At 38.2% G+C, this 20,247-nt stretch overlaps 1 protein-coding gene across 1 annotated transcript in view; it reads left to right on the top strand.

Annotated features, from left to right (window-relative positions):
* The window catches only part of zgc:162297 (uncharacterized protein LOC555865 homolog), a 37,166-nt gene extending 20,641 nt beyond the window's left edge, over nt 1–16,525 (top strand). The window contains exon 6 of the mRNA XM_039763158.1: nt 16,075–16,525. Within this exon, the coding sequence (XP_039619092.1) occupies nt 16,075–16,298 (224 nt within the window). The 3' untranslated portion in view covers nt 16,299–16,525. The remainder of the gene's footprint in view (nt 1–16,074) is intronic.
* The last annotated feature ends 3,722 nt before the right edge of the window (nt 16,526–20,247 follow it).

The raw sequence follows: 20,247 nt of genomic DNA, 5'->3' as shown, positions 1-20,247 counted from the left end.
ATAACCTTATACAATGAAAAATCTATTTTGATATCTTTAGCCAAAACAAAATGATGAGGCCTAGCCTTGCCATGCAACTGCAATTGCTCTCTGCCCTTTCAACTTATACCAGTTTCAAAACATCAATTATAATAAAGATTTAATTTTTTGTAAAGCTATTTTTTACTTAAAATCATTCATCTATTTTCGGGACCCACTATTTTCAGTACTGAGGAAACATGACCAGTCATTTCTGCTGCAGGTGCAAGAAAGATTTCATGTTTAGATGAAGTGCCAGTCTTTTTAAATTTATTTATCTTCATACTTTTTATGGAAGGTACTACATAAAATACTAATTGCCTTTTTGATGGTAATCATGCCTTTCTTGAATAGTTAATTTTAAATTAATGCTTATATTTCAAATGATTAATAATTAAAGCATCCTTTATTTTTTGTAATGTTAAAGACTCCATTTCGAAAGCAAATATCTGTTAGGCCAAAGGTTATTTTTTTAAAAGAGCCATAGCAGTTTCTCTTTGTTTAATTTTGCTTGCTGTATTTTACATAAAACAGCAATTTCTGGACATACATGTATTTGACCCAAACACAGAGGTTAAATACCAATGATGCTGCCAGAATGTGTCACTAGGGAATTGACTGTGCTGTCTGATACCTCAGATGGAGGGCAGGCTTTTTGCTTGACACGGGTTTGCTTTACTAATATAGCCACCAAGGTTTTCTATTTTTAAATGAGGTTCCAGATGGCCAACTTGTACTGAAAGTAGTAAACACAACATGACAGGCCTTGACTGCAACATTATCCTCAATATTGTTTTGGCATACTTCCTACCAACAGGAAGCTGTACTGTTCAGTTTGGAACAGCTGACATTACTGTACCAAGCAAGTGCTGTAGAAATAAATACTACTGTTTTTCCACTATTTTATAAAGATAAATAGTGAAAATCACTCTTAGACTTACAAATAGTGCCTAATGTATTCTCATTTGGGAAGTCAGATGATACAGTTTTATAAAATAATAGCAACTGAGACTTCTGTCAAACTTAGAATGCATAATGTATCAATTTAAAGCTAATTCCTTTTATCTAACTTAAGGTAAATAGTTCTTGGGTGGCATGGTTGCGCAGTGGTAGTGCTGCTGCCTCGCAGTAAGGAGACCTTGGTTTGCTTCCTGGGTCCTCCCTGTGTGGAGTTTGCATGTTCCTCCCACAGTCCAAAGACATTCAGGTTAGGTGCATTGGCGATCCTAAATTGCCTAGTGTGTGCTGGGTGTATGGTTGTGTATGCCCTGCGGTGGGTTGGTGTCCTGCCCAGGATTTGTTCCTGCCTTGTGCCCTCTGTTGGCTGGGATTGGCTCCAGCAGACCCAGTGACCCTGTGTTAGGATATAGTGAGTTGGAAAATGACTGACTTACTGACTAAATAGTTCTCTGGAATTCTTCATAATAGAAAACCTACATTGGACTTGATATTTTATATTTTTCCCCTTTTAACATAATCTTGTCATACTGTTTTCTGAAATCACCTTTAAACTTGCAAGTTAGTTAATGTGGTTGTTAAATATTTAAATCCTAAAAAATGATCTCAACTATTGATGTTCTTTATATTCCTATTTGAGGGTTTATTTTTATTTTTCTGAATTGAAGTGCCTTTTCCTTGGCAAAACACTGTTACAGGTATCACCATGACACTCCACTAGGTGGTGCTACAAAGAACCCTACTTTGTTTTGCAAACAGTTATGTATGATCTGAGTACTTTTAACAGCTTTTTTACTGCTTAACATGCAAGTGATTAAACTGACTGTCTGTTTACTTAAGTTATACTTCTGGTTGCCAGAGCTTCCCATCTTTTTTGGCTATTTTGAACCATTGTGGAAAATATTGGATAACAATTTTGGGAGACTTTTTGTGTTTTTGAGCAATTTTCATATAAGTTAAATATAAATTATATTTGAATTAAGAAATGGTCTTTTTAATGGTAGGTTGAGAGAGAACCCCTCCATTTACCACACAGTGAGTTTAATGTACCTATATTGAACAAAATTCTTAAACACTAGCTGTGCTACCTGTCTAAGATGGTTTGAAATATAAGTAATCAACATAGATCTCAGTGTATTCAGAGTTATTGTTTGCATTGAGCCATATATTGGAATGTATTTTGTAAATTCATGTAGTAATAAAAAGCTTTGCATTTCTCATCCCAACACATGGCATATCACTAATTTTTGAATTGGTTTTACAAATTCCTTATCAAATTGTTGTAATGCATGCAGAAATAAAATTCATTGTTTTTTTCATTCCAACAGATGGCACATCACTAACATTAGAACTGCTTTTACAAATTCCCTACCAAATTATTGTAATGCATGTAGTAATAAAATGCATTGAATTTTCATTCCAACAGCTGGTGCATCACAAACATTAACACTGCTTTTATGAATCCCATACCAAATAGCATATAACAGATACATAGCAGAAAATGGACACACAGATACAATGACACACACACACACAGACACTTGTACTTTTATTAGAGTGAGAAGAGATATTAAAAACAAACTGCAAGTTAAATATGTTATTGACTGTTACTTTTTTGTTAGATCTGAATGCTTTTTGATTTTGGCAATTTTACCACCCTAATGAGTTTCTAGCTTAAAGACACAAAATGCACCAAGCCAAAAAAAAGAGAAGGTGGTTTAGTCACAATGTGGTTACTTTACATGCAGCATACTGCTAAGCCAGTGCAGTCCACTTCTGGCCACCCAGCCTGCTTCAGTGGGGAAATCATGCAGTCACTTTCATTTTTTAAAAGTAATGGAACTGCTTATTAATATTGAGGCTTTATATATATATATATATATGGAGGTGTACAAAAAAGTGAAAGAACAAGTATAGCTACTTACCAGCTGTTGTTCATAAAGGATCCAGAAAGTGATTGAAAAGACATGCGATAAGCTGCAGGTTCTCTCTCAAGTCACTGATTTTCTCTGCACAGTAAGCTGAAGGAGCACCAACAGCATGCATATTGTTCAACCACCAGCTTGTTCTCTGTAATAGAATTTCATTCTGCCCCTGACAAGTGATTGTGCTCTGTGGCGCAGGACATTGAAAACTGTTAAAAGAATAGAATTAAATATTGAAATCCCTTGCCAGTGTGGTTATAAATGTAAGCAAGCTTTGTTCTGTATTTGAAAAGGTATACTAGAGCTGTATTTTGAGTACCATTATTTGTTTATATTAAAAGTATTCCTGGTCAGAAGCATAAATAGACAAATTCTGACTGCTTTTAAAGGGCTTTCTAATACAGTAGCTGTGTAGTAACAGAGGCATATTAAATAATGATGTAACAGCAATCTTATGTGTGATTTTGTTGAACAGTAGGTCCTGTGAAACGTACATGTAAAATATTGATTGAAATACTACCCTGATTGCATGTGTAAAAAGCACTGTATGAAACACTTGACTATGCTGCTTATCTTTATTTTTGTACAACACTTTTTTGATAGTGTTCATTATGGAAAAAATCCAAATGAAAAATATTAAGGATATTACTCTTGAATTCTTAGTCCAAAGCCTTATCATAGTGCCTTTTGTATAACGCATAATGATGTACATTGATGTTACTGTTAATGGCACAGCAATCTAACAACTCGAGCATTTTGGGTTTGAAATCATAGGCTTGTCACTGTCTTTGTTCAGTTTACTCAATCCCGCCATTTCTGTGTGAATTTTACTCTTGCACATTCAAAATGTGTGGAAGATTGATGAGCTGATGTGTGTGTGTGTGTGTGAGTGCAGAAGGAGGTAAGGCTTGTGCCTGCCTTTTACTTGCTGCTTCTGTAGTAGGGCTGTGACCCAAAGGCAGCCTGATTTGGATTTGGGTAATTTATGGATAGATGGAATATTACTATTGATTCTATGCAATGTGCTATTTGTGACCTACTAAAATAACTTCACTTTAGAATGGCCTGAGGTGTCTTAAATGAAACATATTTATCTTGGTAATGAATACATCAGCTTAAGACATGGTGAAACTTTCATATTCATTCAAGTCATTTTACCAGTGTATCAAAGGATCCTAATTATGTCACACAGCACAAAGATAAATAACCACTTTATTGATGCTTTGTAAGTGTCATTAAGAAAAAGAATTTGCACTGGACCTCAGATAGGCACATGAACAGTTAATGCATGGCCACCTGTTTTACTACTTTATAAATTTAAATTGCTTTATGTGTTGTTTCTCGTTCATCATATTCTAATTACTGAGGTTTTGACATCTTATGAAAATGCAGTCACATCTGCTTTTATTAAAAAATTAATTTATGACAAAGGAATTGGAACAATAATAATTAACAATGAATATAATAGTCTCTATATATAAAAAAAATCCTGGAATGTAAAAGCAAGAAGATGAGACGTGATCTTCTCAGAAGTTCTCGAAAGACATTTTAAAGACCCGCGAGACAACAATGACGGGCCACGGAGCGTCTCACGGGGACCGTAAACATGAGACTTGGTGCCAAGAGATTGTCCCAGGGCAGTCTCGCTGGGATGTCGGACATAAGAGTCTTGCAAGACACGCCGTTCTTATCAATTAAGAGCTCGGACAGCCAGCAAAACATTCAGTCATGTAAAGTCACGCTCTCAGCAAAGAAGAAAGAGCAGTGCGGAGAAAAGAGATATATATGCAGAGAAAGGTACAGAATATGAAAGCAGTTACAGTCGAACGTATTTTAGCGTCCCAGCCAAGCTGAAGTCTTTTTTGTTTTAAGTGACTATTAGGTTCGTTCGAGGGAGGGCAGAGTACACCACGGCAGACTGATAGCTGGGTGCTGATTGATGCGGTAAAGGGGAGGGGAGACCCGTGGAAGTAAAGGTTGGAGAGGGTGCTAGAAAGTTGTGTTTGGGGTTACGCAGTCGGCGATTTGCTAAAGTAGAATTTTGTGGCACTTTATTGCGTCAGTTGCTACAGTACCAAAAAAAAAAATAGCACAGATCGCATTGAAGCAAACAAAAGGAAATTAGTTTAAGTCAGAGAATTTCAAAAACGGGGTTTAACTCACATGCATTTATTGGTTACTTTGCAAAAGCAATTATTAACTGCTAATGATGTGGATCGTTTTGTCTGTGCTGAAATTCCAAACAGAGAAACATTTCCTACATTATGGTACAAAAGTTATTAAACACAAGTCTCACAGACCACAATTAAAAGATTCAGCATATTGGGACACGAAAGATTCCAAATATTGTTTTTACAAAAGTTCTGAAATGAAAGTGAAACTAATGAAATAACAACAATTCAAAGAAAAAAAAATCTTACAAGTGTGTATCCGGAAAACCAAACACGGGGGTTGTAAAGCGAAGCGAGCAGGGGGCGAAGCCCCCTAGTATAGATAAACTAACAGGATTCATATCACTTTTCATGTGTCTCCAGTTCTATAATAAATAACTAGTTAAACTGAGGAAGAGTATATCTTTAAATCATATACGGTAATGTGTGCTAGGTGTGAAATAATGTCTGCCATTTATTACATTAATGGAGGCCATTTTACAACAGAAAAGTTTTACCACAGTCCCATTTTGAAATGTTTTTGGTTACATGAATTATGATATGTAAATAATTTCAGAATAGCAAACAACAACAAGCACAATACCAGGTTTCCATTATTATAGCTGTAATTTCAATTCTATTGATACATTTTAGTCTAATGACTATTTGGCTGATGTGTGTTTTTCTCTACTTAGACTTCCAAGATGACTTTGACTTTTTCCCAATTACCAGATGCACAATAGATAGATAGAAAGAAAGAAAGAAAGATTTATTAGTCCCCAGGAGAAAATTTGGGTTTCTACAGAATCTTTTACACACTATGGTCTGAACACACACCAGAATGACTGAAAAGTAAGAAAACTTTAAAAAGAAAAGAAAACTTCTCACTTGTCAGTCCCAGTCCCAGTCCCAGTGAGGCATTATGCAGGCATATTGCTTTTGGTATAAAGGGACCTCAGTAGTGTTTCTTGACACACTGAATAATTTGTTGGCTGAAATTCCTCAGTGTGTCAGAGAGAGGATGTGCAGCATTGTTCATAATAATGCTCAGTTTTGTTTTAATTTCCTACTTTGCTACTTTGTCTAGGGGGTTCAGAATACGTCCTATAATTGAGCTTGCCCTTTAATTAGCGTGTTGATTCGGTGGGCCTCTTTTGTAGTGATTTTACCAGCTCAGTACACCAAAGTGTAGAAAATTGCCCTGTCCATCACGGAGTTGGAGAAGATGTGAATGATGTCACTTCCCATGGAGTACAGTCTCCTAAGAAAAGAGTCTACTGTGCCCTTTCTTATATAGCTCCTGTGTGTTCCATGACCAGTCCAACCTGCATTGATGTGGACTGTGGAGGACTGCTGGCTTCCCATGCCGGTCCTCACCCCCAGGCTGCCAGGAGGAGCTCTCCCGACAGCAGGATCGTGCCCCGAGGTCCAGCAGGGCCTTATGGACTTTATAGTACTTATACATAGCCCTGTTGGATACCTTGGCGACCACCAGGAGTCGCTGTGGGGGGGCTTATGGGCTCTGTGATGCCTTATGACCCGGGAGTACGTCACGGTCACGTGACGGGAAGGAATGTCGTGCTCCCGGGTTAAAGTAATGGATTGATTGCCCTGACCCGGAAGGAGTAAGGAACTGTGGACTGTTGGGACAGGAACACCTCCGGGTCAGGGGCTATAAAAGGACGAAGGCTCAGTCCAGACGCTGAGCTGTGCTGGGAGGGAGAGGAGCAAAGTGTCTGGGCGAGGAGGAGTGATTAGTGTACTGTGTTGGAATTAGTGATTTTCTATGAGTAGTGTGGAAGGTGCTTGGTGCACTGAGAAGAATAATAAAAGTCTTGGACTTTTACCTGGTGTCTAGAGTTGTACCTAAGGGTTCAAGGGAGTGCTAGCGCCCCCTACTGCCACAGGACACTCAAATACTTGTAGGAGTGGACCTTCTCTGCATCCACTACCTGAATAATGACCAAACATAGAACCTTTTTGGAGCGGTGTTACAACCATCCTATTACCACTGCCTTTGAGTAAGGCAACTTTAATGCTACTGTTCCTTCATTAGAAGTCTCAATTTATTTTGTAATTTAAGATATGATTTTATATTGCATCCATAAACATTTAGATGACAGATACCTGTTTAATTTCTGACCTGACTTTAAAAGTTGTTTCACCTAATGCTTATGCCACTCCAGTCTATCAGAAGCGAGCATTCTTCAGTTCCTGAATGGAATGCCGAATTTGCTGAGGAATTTCTTCATTTGATCTTTGAATCTTCATTTCGGAGCACCAGTGCTTCATGTTACACTTGCCAGCTCTCCATAGAGTATGTGCTTCTGGATGCGGGTGTCAAGGAGCCAAGTGATTTGGCCAAATCAGTGCAGTTGATGAGAGGAGACTCTGTGCTGGCACAGGGGCTCTCTCCAGGACCCAGTTGGTTATTCATTCCTGCCATCAAATACCAAGGATCATTTGAAGTTCTGTTGTTGGAAACGCTCAAGCAATCTGATGTCTTTCTGGTATAAGATTCATGTCTCACACCCATACAATAGCGTGCTCACAACAGCAGTATTAGAACATTAGAACACTCTAGACGAGAACAGGCCATTCAGCCCAACAAAGCTCACCAGTCCTATCCACTTATTTCTTCCAAAAAAATATCAAGTCGAGTTTTGAAAGTCCCTAACGTCTTACTGTTTACCACACTACTTGGTAGCTTGTTCCAAGTGTCTATCATTCTTTGTGTAAAGAAAAACTTTCTAATGTTTGTGCGAAATTTACCCTTAACAAGTTTCCAACTGTGTCCCCGTGTTCTTGATGAACTCATTTTAAAATAACAGTCTCGATCCACTGTTTTAATCAGCTCTTTTAATCTTTCCTCATAATTCAACCCCTGTAGCCCTGAAATCAGCCTAGTCACTCTTCTCTGGACCTTTTCTAGCACTGCTATGTCCTTTTTTAGCCTGAAGACCAAAACTGCACACAGTACTCAAGATGAGGCCTCACCAGAACATTATAAAGGTTGAGGATAACCTCCTTGGACTTGTAATCCACACACCGTGCTATTTATAACCTAACATTCTGTTAGCCTTCTTAATGGCTTCTGAGCACTTTTGGGAAGTCCACTGTGACTCCTAAATCCTTCTCATAAGGTGTACTCTCGATTTTTCCGACCGCCCATTGTGTATTCAAATCTAACATTTTTACTTCCTATGTGTAATACTTTACATTTACTGACATTAAATTTCATCTGCCACAAATCTGTCCAAGGCTGTATGCTATCCAAGTCCTTCTGTAATGATATAAAGGATTCCAAATTATCTGCTAATCCACCTAACTTGGTATCATCTGAAAACTTAACCAGCTTGTTACTTATATTCCTATCTAAATCATTTATATATATTAAAAATAGCAACAGCCCTAGCACTGACCCCTGTGGAATACCACTCTTAACATCGGCCAGTTCTGAAGAGGTTCCTCGCACCATCACCCTCTGCTTCCTGTGTCTGAGCCAATTCTGCACCCATCTAAAAACATCACCCTGAACTCCCACTTCTTTTAATTTGATGCCCAACCTCTCATGTGACACCTTATCAAATGCTTTCTGTAAGTCAAGATAAATAATATCATAAGCTCCATTTTGATCATATCCTTTTGTTGCCTCCTTATAGAATTCCAAAATGTTTGTAAAACATGATCTCCGTCTTCTGAACCGATGCTGACTGTTCAGAATAACTCCTGTCCTTGCCAGGTGTTGCTCAATCTTATCCTTAATAATTCCTTCCATTAATTTTCCTGTGATGCATGTTACGCTTACTGGCCTATAGTTGCTTGGATCACCCCTGTCACCCTTTTTATATAATGGGATGATATTTTCCATTTTCCAGTCCTTCGGAATCTCTCCAGTGCGCAATGACTTCCTAAAAATATGTGTCAAGGGTTTATATATGTACTCACTAGCCTACGTAAGAACTCGAGGATAAATATTATCTGGTCCTGGTGATTTGTTTGATTTCAGCTTATTTAATCTAAGCAGCACTTCTCCCTCTACAATTTCCAAATCCCTCAGTACCTCCTTAGTAGTCGCATTTACCTCTGGGAGGTTATCCACTTGCTCAGTTGTGAGCACCTCAGAAAAATGTAAGTTTAGGGCATCTGCTATTTCAATGTCTGTATCTTTTAATTCCCCTTTACTATTTCTGATGCATTTCACCTCCTCCTTGACTGTTCTTTTACTACTAAAATACTGAAAGAATCTCATAGGGTCTTCTCTCGCCTTATCTGCTATATTCCTCTCCAACTGTCTTTTAGCCCCCCCTGATATCCTTCTTAAAGGTTGCCCTCATGTTCTCATACACTCTACGATTCACTTTGCAGTCATTAGTCTTATATGCTTTATAAAGAGGCACAGGCCCCTTGTGGACCCCGTGATCATCAGAGGAGACTGTGTGTAGAGGGTACAGACCTATAAATACATGGGAGTGCAGCTGGATGACAAATTGGACTGGACTGCCAATACTGATGCTCTGTGTAAGAAAGGTCAGAGCCGACTATACTTTCTTAGAAGGTTGGCGTCCTTCAACATCTGCAATAAGATGCTGCAGATGTTCTACGAGACAGTTGTGGCGAGTGCCCTCTTCTATACGGTGGTGTGCTGGAGAGGCGGCATAAAGAAGAAGGATGTCTCACGCCTGGACAAACTTGTTAAGAAGGCAGGCTCTATTGTAGGAATAAAGCTGGACTGTTTAACATCTGTGGCAGAGCACCAGGCACTAAGCAAACTCCTGTCAATCATGAAGAATCCACTGCATCCACTGAACAGTGTCATCTCCAGGCAGAGGAGTAGCTTCAGTGACAGACTTTTGTCACTGTCTTGCTCCACTGATAGACTGAGGAGATCTTTCCTCCCCCACACTATGCGACTCTTTAATTCCACCCGGGGGAGTAAATGCTAACATTATTCAAAGTTATTGTCTGTTTTTAAATGCATTTTTATTACTCTTTAATTTAATATTGGTTTTTTTTTGTATTTGTATCAGTATACTGCCGCTGGATTATTTGAATTTGCCCTTGGGATTAATAAAGTATCTATCTATCTATCTATCTATCTATCTATCTATCTATCTATCTATCTATCTATCTATCTATCTATCTATCTAAAATAAGTCCTCTTTCCCTAATATTTTCCAGGTGAAGCCACATGTCCTCACTAAGAAGGGGCTCATCATCCAATTGAAGAGGACTTACATTTAAATTCTGTTTGGCATAAACAGCAACCCCATCTCCTTTTCTGTTCTGTTTATCCTTCCTAAAAATGTGTATCCCTCTATGTTACACTAATCTCCATCTTTATTATTTATCCAGGTTGTCGTTATTGCTATAATATCATAATTATGCTCCGCTACATAAAACTCCAACTTACTTACATTATTTTTGATATTTCTAGCATTAAGGCAAGCTATTTTTAATGTGTTACTCCTTCTACATTTAAATGTTTGCTTAGAATTTACATTACTACGCATTTTTATTTCTACACCATTGTTTGTTCCACCATGTAGAGATCTAAACCTGGCCTGTCCTAAACTCCCTGCCTTCCATTCCCTAGTTTAAACAATCCTCGACTAGCCTACACATACGCTTCCCCAATACATTGGTTCCCCTCCAGTTCAGATGTAACCCGTCATGGCAGAACAGGTCCCATCTGTTCCAAAAGGAGTCCCAATGCCCCATATACCTACAGTATACCCTTCTACCCTGCACCAAGATTTGAGTCACGCATTAAGTCTTCTAATCTCCTCAGTCTTACCTAGACTGGCGCGTGGCACATGCAGAACTTCAGAGAAGACTACCTAGTCAGTTCTGCTCCTCGGCTTGGCACCTAACTCTTTGAATTTGTATCGCAGAACTGACAGACTACCCTTATGTAAGTCATTTGTTCCAACATGGACAATGACAACTGTATCCACCTCCGCTCTGGCCAAGAGCCTATCCACCCTTCCAGGTGTTTAAAGAGACTGCTTTTAAGACGATAGTGTATTGTGACTCCTGGACATGGGTCAGAGATGGTGGAGATCATGGCAGTGAGATAGATGTTAAAGAGAGTCAGTGCAAGGACACAGCCCTGTTTAACTCCCACACTGATCGGAAATTAGGGGGAAAGGCTGCCCAATGTAAGAACTTGAACCGTTTTGTCTTCTTGGAGGGCTGCTACCATCTGAACGGGGTGCAGAGAGCAGCCAAAGTGTTGGAGAACCTTCCACAGTTCTTTTTGAGGAACTCAATCAAATGCATTTACAATGTCATAAAAGAGCATTCTGAAAGTCTGGTGTTGTTCATGAAACATTTCATAGATCTGACGAGTGGTGAATATCAGATCAATTGTGCCTCTATTGGCCCAGCATCTGCATTGAGACTCAGGTAAAATTGATTCAGCTATAGGTATCAATCAATTAAGTAGAATTCAAGTGAGAATTTTCCCACAGTGGAGAAGAGGGTAATTTCCCTGATAGTTCGAACACTCAGAGTGGTCGTCTTTCTTGAAAATTCTGACAAGGAGAGAGGGTTTTTGAAGTCTTCAGGAACACCACCTTGTTCCCATGCTCCCAGCAGAAGATGGTAGATGAGAGACTTTACTGCCGGCCTTCCATGCTTATGGAGTTCTGCAGGAATGCCGCCTGGACCCGGGGACTTGTTGTTTTTCAGCTGTCGAAGTGCCAGGTCTAGTTCCCACACAAGTACCGTAAACTGAATGGACAGCCATGAAGAATTTGTTATCCAAATACATTCTTTGAAAGAATTCTATCATGCTTTTGTATTACAATATTATCATCATCACAATAGCTGCTTATTATCTAAGGAGATGCTGAGAACATGCATAGCAACATTTTGATTAAGTTCTCTAATTTTACACTTTTAAATCTTTGCCATATTAGCCTTTCATTTTTAATTTTCTGGCATAATTTCAAAATGTTAATGAAACTCTTAATTCTTAATTCATTAGTGGTGGTTGAAGTGCCTCCCCACTCACTGTGTAAAGCGCTTTGAGTAGTAAAGAAAAAAAGCTCAATGTAAATGTAAGAAATGACTAATATCATTATTATTGTAAATATTCTACACCCCACAGCTAGGTTCAGTAGAGGAAGGTTTAAATATTCTGCAAAAATTTGTGATTTGTAAGTCTGTACGGTATCTGTATTTTGGGTTTATCCCAACATACAATAAAGTCTCGCTTATCCGACATAAACGGGCCGGCCGAACGTCGGATAAGCGAAAATGTTGGATAATGGCAGGTGTTAAGAAAAAACCTATTAAATGTCAAACTATGTTATAATTTTACACATTACGAAACTAATAATCATGTTTTACAACATAACAACTGAATAAATTAACTGAAAAAATGAACTTACAGTTACAGAATTGTCTGACGTTAAATACAGTATGTACTGTATTTAAAAAGTTCAGTCCTGTGATGATTTAGAGACATTTTTGATCACAGTCTGCTTTCCTGACGAGTGCCGTTTCTTCACTGTGAAGTCTCGCCATCTTTGCAGCATCATTATGTCGATTCCTGTAGCTTCTTCTTGTTGCTTCTTCTTGTTGCTCAATGTAAATAATTGCAGTTTCTAGCCTTAACTCTGTCACTGATATAGTCAACATCCGTTCGAGCGTATACTGTTTACTACAGCATTGTGACTGCGTGTGTGTGTTTGTGCTGTGACGTGCGAGTCCCCGTCTTGCACCCGAAAACTCGAAGCTGAGTCTCAGTACTTTTAGCAACACCAACTTTATTAAGCTTGAAACAGTAACAGCGAGGTTATTTAATGTTGCGGGATCTTTCATTCTCCTATATACAGACACAGCAGTCATGCAGGGTCGGGGTTAAGTAATACTGAGCCCAGCGCATTTATAATGTCCCTTGTTCCTTGTATCACCCATCAACGGTAGGCGCTTATATCATGTCCTCGATCTTTTCGGATTGGCTTTTACATCGAACTGCTACAGCGCTGGGAGACTGCGATTGCTTTGGGACGCTCTTCCGCGTGTCGTCCCGTTGGGTGGAATCACACAAGAGTTTAGAAACTCACTCACACCAGCCATGATTCTTTTCAAAGGTAAAGTGCAGGTTAATTTGCTTTATGTATTTTTACTTCATATTTTGTATTAATCATTTTTATATGAATAGTTTTGGGTTGTGGAACGAATCTTGAGTTTCCATTATTTCTTATGGGGAAATTCGCATTGATATACTGTACGAGTGCTTTGGACTGCAAGCACATTTCCAGAACGAATTATGCTCACAAACCGAGGTTCCACTGTAATTAGCTGCGGCGGAGTCGGGAGCAACAAAAAATAGACTATGCTCACTCTCGCAACTTGCAGTTCTCGTTGCCGATTGATGCGTATTTTTTGTTTTTTTTTGCGGTGGGACGTCGAATAATACGGAATGTTGGATAAGCGAAGGTAGGATAAGCGAGACTCTACTGTAATCCATTTTGTTAGTGAACACTATCCCAAGGCACCTACAAGTACAGAGCAAGAGTGTGATTTTTTAACCGCAAACACAATAGAGAATCTATTTCCAGTATATTAAGTGACTTGAGGCAGAGAGGGTGATTGACCTAGTAGTTTAGTGGTTTACAGTCCACTGGTGTAAACCAATGTCACATTACGTGGATTAGTTGGAGTGAGTTGCGGCTTCATAGGAGCACACCACTGGCTGCCTTCGCCTTGCTAAGATTATATAAATTTAAGCTATGACTGAAAATCACTGGAAAAGTCATGTAATGTGACATGCCCTGTGACTCACTCCATCTAGTCCTCGACTCACTCTGACAAAAACAAACCTGTATGATGTAAGGGCAGAGATTGCGGATGAACTTGCTGTATTTATTAACCCTTTGTACAGCATGGGCTCTGTCAGGCAGCATGCTATTGGCTGTCAGAAAAATGGGCAATCACAACTGTGCTGGAAGGTCGGCACACAGTCACTAAATGATTGTGGTCCAGCGGCAAGATCAGCAACTGTGGGCGACAAATATGACATACCCCATGACTAGAAGTCACATAATGTGACATTAGCTTTAGACACCAGTCACACAGCCTGCTCAAGTGTAGCCTAGATTAGGTCAGGTCTGATTTAGACCTTCCACACAGTATTTATTTTTGCCTAATTGCTGGTGCCTTTGTCACCAGTATTTATTGTCTCAAGACTACTTTAAATTATTCAGCAACTACAGTAACTGTCCCCCGTGGCGCTGCCTACATAGTAGTGAAACAGGACAAAGTTTAAAATCAGTTAAAAAAATTTAATAATTTGTATTGAGAAGAATTTATATTGATAGCTTTCGTATCCGATGGCCTCTTGATATACAATATTTTTGGATTTGCTATCAGGGGCGAGGATGTAGCTGTGATCTCTTTGCTAAAAATATAAAAAGTTGGTAAGGTATCTCTGGCCAAGTGGAAGGTAGGTACGCTCCAACATCAAACGTTGCCACTGTATCTGATCATGTTCAGCTTTGACGGGAGAGCATCCCCTGCATGGGGACAAAAGCATTTGGCCATGATATCACCACCAATGAGCAGATACCCTCTAAAACACATGTAACTGTGATCTCCCTCTTAAAAACGTCAAATGTTACTCTTAAACAATCTATATGGGATAATATCTGCTGAACAAACAGGTATTGCTAGCTAAGCAGAGGCAAGGTACACTCCAACACGTGGTGAGAGGTAGAGCGACTCGAAAGGAGGCTGGCGTGTGAGTGAGGAGGGCCTCGCCCGGCTCCCTACTCCTGAGGTCCCACCTCCCCCACCCCTTGGCCCGCAGCCTGTCTCTTGGATTCGCGCAAATGAATCGGTGCCCCAACCAAACTATAATACTTGAAAGAAGTCGCAAAATCAACAGTAATGTTCAAGCAAATTATAGAAAAAAAAAAAACAATCTAAATACGTTAAGTACCGTATATACTTGTGGATAAGTTCTCTCGCGGATAAGTCGGGAGTTGATTTTACCGTATAATTTCTGGTATTTCGTAATGCCGGTTGTATTTCGAATGTAAAAAACTCACGCTATTGGTACAAGGGATTATGATATGCTAATGCCCACCTGAGGGAGTAACCATGGAGCACACTGCCTTTTTTTCTATGTGGGTGCGGCAATGTGCTGTATCAGCGCGTGCTTCTAACCTGTCTCTCTCTCTCTCGCTCGTGCTGTCACTTTCTGTTGTGCCTACATGACCACACGGTAATACCCAAACTATTCCAAAGCCATGTTTGCTCTGATTTGTGTTTTTTGTATCTGACACCCTCATATACCTTTATCGTAAAAGCATCCCTTATCTACGATGGAGCATTTGACCATAAGAAAATATGAAGCTGGTTTTAAATTAAATGTCGTTGAAATAGCGAAAGAAATTGGTAACTGTGCTGCTGCAACAAAATTCGATGCGTCAGAGAAACTGATGCAAAATTGGAGGAGGCAATAAGAAGTGTCGCATTTTTGAGCAGGCGTATAAGTTGGGGTCTGATTTTATGATCGATTTTTCAGGTTTCAAGACCCAACTTATTTTTGAGCATATATGGTAGTTCTCTTGTGAAAAGAAGACAGACGTATTTTATATATAGTCAGATTTACAAATAGTAAAAAGCGTTATTTGAAAAGTATTTTAAACACACTTCCCCTGCTTTTTCAAAAAACAGTTGTTTCTTAAGAAATTATTAAGCAGTTGAACAGTGGCATTGGAATCTGCAGTAAGTGCATTAAATGGTAGAAACATAAAAAGAAGTGGTTTGAAAGAATTAAAATTAAATTAACTGTAATTTACACAGAGTTGTATAACAGTGCTATAGTTGGTATATTACCTTCATATCTATTACATAAACAGGCAATTAGTTCATAGTTTGGTTTGAGATAGAATTACATATTTGTTATAAATTAATAGAGAAAAGTCTTTAATGGCTGTCCTCCAGAAATGGTAATGCAGACTACAGTAAACAGTTTCAGAAGTCTTTACTGTGTTTCTTTTTTCCAGATGTCAGACAAGCTGTACAGATTCCTGTTCTGATTGGTTCAGGAGTGACCTATGAGAATGTGGAAAACTTCATGGATTCAAGTGGAGTAATAGTTGGCTCGCATTTCAAGGAAGGGGGTCACTGGGAAAACAGTGTTGATCCACAACGTGTTGAGAAGTTTATGGAAAAGATGATTAAACTGAGAGAAGTAAACTTCTTGCAAAATTGCAATCATAAATATTAGTATGTTAGTAATGAAAGAAGTATTATTTTCAGGCATATTAATTCAGTACAGTTTTTAATGAGAAAAAAATATACAGATAGTTTCATGATAATCTGCCTGTTGTCTGTAATTTCATGTAACTGTAATTCTTTTTATTTGTAATAGAGTCCAAGAAGAGTAGAGCACAATAGGAACACAAATGTTTGAACTTCTTCCTCAAATGTGGCATTAAAGGTGTTTGAAGTCTATTTTGTTTTGCGTAATTTTCATAACCAAGATGTAAAAGTGGCACTGGTAGAATCATGAAAAACCTTGAATGTAGGATGGTGTTGTTTCTGTTCCTTTTTGTTCTGCATGACTAATACTGTTGTAGGTACATGAATGCAACAAAATCTTGGTGTTGGTTTATTTTAAAACAATACATTTAAGTTGTGAGCATGTGCAAGTGAAAAATGTTCAAATCTTTGAGGCTGATGATATGACAGGCCATTGATTACTTGTAACAAAGGCATAAAAGAGAGAGGGTGCATGCACAGCACTTAACAGTATGAGCTCTGAGCCTGTAACTCAGTGAAGAGCACTAGAGAAAAAAAAACAATAAAACTGAGCTCAATTGTTGTGCTGCTGGAACAATTTATTTTTATAAAACATTTATAATAATATTAATTTATAATGATATTTAAAAAATCAATTAGGATAAAGCAAAGAAGTGCAGTGGTTATGTATCTATTTTTACAGCATTCTTTCATTACATTGTACAGTACTGGATTATAGATGCTTTTGGTGTTGTTCTTATAAATCTCAAGTCTAGATTAGCATAGATTTTACAAATATACTTACAGTCATTTATATACAGTACATAATGTATGTTACATGGAGCATCATTTAAGGTATAATTATTACAAAGCTGTTTCATGAAATGGGAAAAGAACTGCAGTAAAATACAGCTGTACCAAAGTAATTGCACACGTTTAAGCAGTACAGTTTCATTGTCATGCGTCTCTGTTACACACAGAAGGTATTTTGGTTTTCAGTTGACTTTGTTAACCTTTTCAAGTCATCTCTGGAAAACATATCATTAAAAGAAATGTTGTGACAGGATGAATACTTTATCAATCCATTAACCCAGAAGAACAGAAACATTTTACACAAAAACATTTAATTGCGTGAGTTTCTATAAACATTTTTTAATATTTACATATTCTGTGCTTACCTTTGGTGTTTGAGAAACATTTAAAATATACCCTTAAGGACTAATTAACCCAGAAAAAAATATGTAATAGCAACAGTATTCAATGACAAAACTGTGAGCACTAGCTGTACAGTGACTTTACAGATGGTATAAAAGTGTATTTTGGATGTTTTAGATGCTGATATGAATTATTTTATTTCACCTCACCAAGCTTGAATGTGTCTACTGTATTAAAATAAAATCTCATCTCTAAGCTCCCATAGAATGCACAATAAGAAAAAGACGCACTTTTTTTGTAGGAAATCATTTTTTTTATAATTTTTTACATCATATCTGAACACTCAAATTAAAAAAAGAAAATACAAATAAAAAGCAAACATGTAAACCTTCAACAAAGTATGTAATAACTGGCACCCATAGTTTAGCTGTTAACAAAGAAAAGTTATATCACCTAAAACTGAAATAACAAATATACAACGTTACATTTTTTGCACCAATTGCTGTGCTATGCGGATCGTTTCATTCAGGAAATAACCCTATTGTTAAAAACTATACAGTGTCATAAAGTAGATGTTTAAATGGTTATGTGTTTGCACTAAGGAAACAGTAAAGCACCTGTTAATTATTTCCTTAAATCACAAAATGCCCAGTTACTGACCTGTTTTTGTTTCTTATAGTCTTGTAAATATTGCCAACATCTTCAATATATTTATAATGTTACTGTGATTAAAAACAAAATTATTAAAAACCATGAAGTTAAAGTCCAATGAGTCTTGAAACATGTAGGTCTTCATTTTTCCTTCACATAAATGTAACTAGTGGACACCCATTTAAAATGCACATTTTTAAACTCTGAGCTAGTGTAACAAACTGAAGTTTTACAACAAATGTGGAGAATGACATTGGCCATGTAAAGCAAAAATGTACTTTTATGCTGAAGCTGTAGGCCAAGAGGATTAGCAGTGTGTGTGTGTGCAATGTTTGTGTTTCTAGTTGGCCCTTCGTGTGCATATTGCTAATTTGATAAGAAAGCATGCTGATGACCCAACAGATAAAAGCTTAAAAATGGGAGTTGCTTTGCATTTATTTAGCAAAAATATCTGCCAATGGGATAAGCAAAATTTACTTGACAAGATTACTTAAATTAAGCTAACAATCATAAATACAATTTTTTTCATAAGTCAGTAAGTCTTACAGTAAGGAAAATAAGAATTAATGTCATGATATAAATACTTTTCACTCGCTTAGAATTCATTTTTTTGCAGTGCAGCTCAGGATCAGAGGGAGACAATACTTTTATCCAGATACTTTGGGTGCAAAGAAAGAGCCGACCATAGCAGGGACGTTAGTGTATCCCAAGGGGACACAACTACAGATTTTAGTCATCAGCAGTTAAGCTAATAGGCAGTTTTTGTGATATGGGAGGAAGCCTTAGCACAACAGAAAAACTCACATGTCCAAAAACAGGCAAAATACACTCGGGCAGACCAGAAGTGACTACCCACTGCTGCACCACGTATTAAAGATATTGTGTGTGTATGTTTTTAAATCATTACTAAAAAATAAAAGAAAAGAGAAAAGCACATTCATATTTTAAGTTGTACTTATCATTTGTTCATTTTACTGCGAAAATGTTCAGCAGTACATGTACCTCAGATATTTTATGTGAAGGTGATGGGCAACACACAAAGTTCTGTTTGCACTATGTACAAATATGCACACGTTACTTTTATTATACTTTTCAGCTAGCAGAATTTCTGATTTTTTTGAACACTTTTCAAAAAAAAAAAGAAAGAAAAAAGAAATGTAGGGATGATAGTAATTTACAATAAATGAGGTCTGCTGAAACTATAAACCATTTCAAAGCTTTGAGTTTGTACTCCTATTAGTGTTACAACTATTAGAGACAAACTGTGTGTTAAGAGCAGATCAGATGCTACAGGACCTGATGCTTTTTGAGACTATGAAGGTTGCAGTTTTGCACTCACTGTGAGCTTTGTACTCCATATGTAAGGTCACACACTTACTAGAATACTCTGCTCTTCATAGCCGGTGTAGCAGATAGAGGCGTGGTCCACCTCTAACACCCTCAGGTACCACTCTGAACACCAGGTGAAAGTATAATAACTATTATTTTTATTATTACCCAGTGCACAAAACCCCCTCCACTCTACACTCATAAATCACAAATAAATCTCCAACCAATACTCTTTCCTCCTCACCCAGGCACTTCGCCCTCCTACCTCCCAGCTCAGCTCTCTGTCTGGGCTTTCCCACAATCCTTTTATACACCCTGACCAGGAGGTGTTCCTGCCCAATCAGTCCACAGTTCCTTATTCCTTCCGGGTCAGGGCAAACAGTCCTTTTCTTCACCCCAGGAGCACGTCGTTTCTTCCTGTCACTTGACAATGATGTATTCCCGGGTTATAGGGCACATGCGAGCCTACGAGCCCCCCTACAGCGACGCCTGGTGGCCCCCAAGGTATCCAGCAGGGCTGTGTATAAACACTACATAGTCCATGATGCCCTGCTGGAACTCAGGGCATGATCATGCTGTCGGGAGAGCTCCTCCTGGCAGCCTGGGGGTGAGGGCCGGAGTAAAATGCCGGCAATCCACCACACCGGTTACACCAAGGCCTACTCAAATTATTACTTGATTCAGCTCAAACATAATATCTAATACCTCATCTAATGCAAATGAACCACACAACAGCCCACTGGCATTAACTTGTGGATTGATTATAAATGTTAGTCACTTTTGCAACTAGCCTTCTAGTA

This window comes from Polypterus senegalus, chromosome 9 (genome assembly GCF_016835505.1).
Source record: "Polypterus senegalus isolate Bchr_013 chromosome 9, ASM1683550v1, whole genome shotgun sequence".
Taxonomy (NCBI): domain Eukaryota; kingdom Metazoa; phylum Chordata; class Cladistia; order Polypteriformes; family Polypteridae; genus Polypterus; species Polypterus senegalus.
This window is presented reverse-complemented; position numbering and strand designations above follow the sequence as displayed.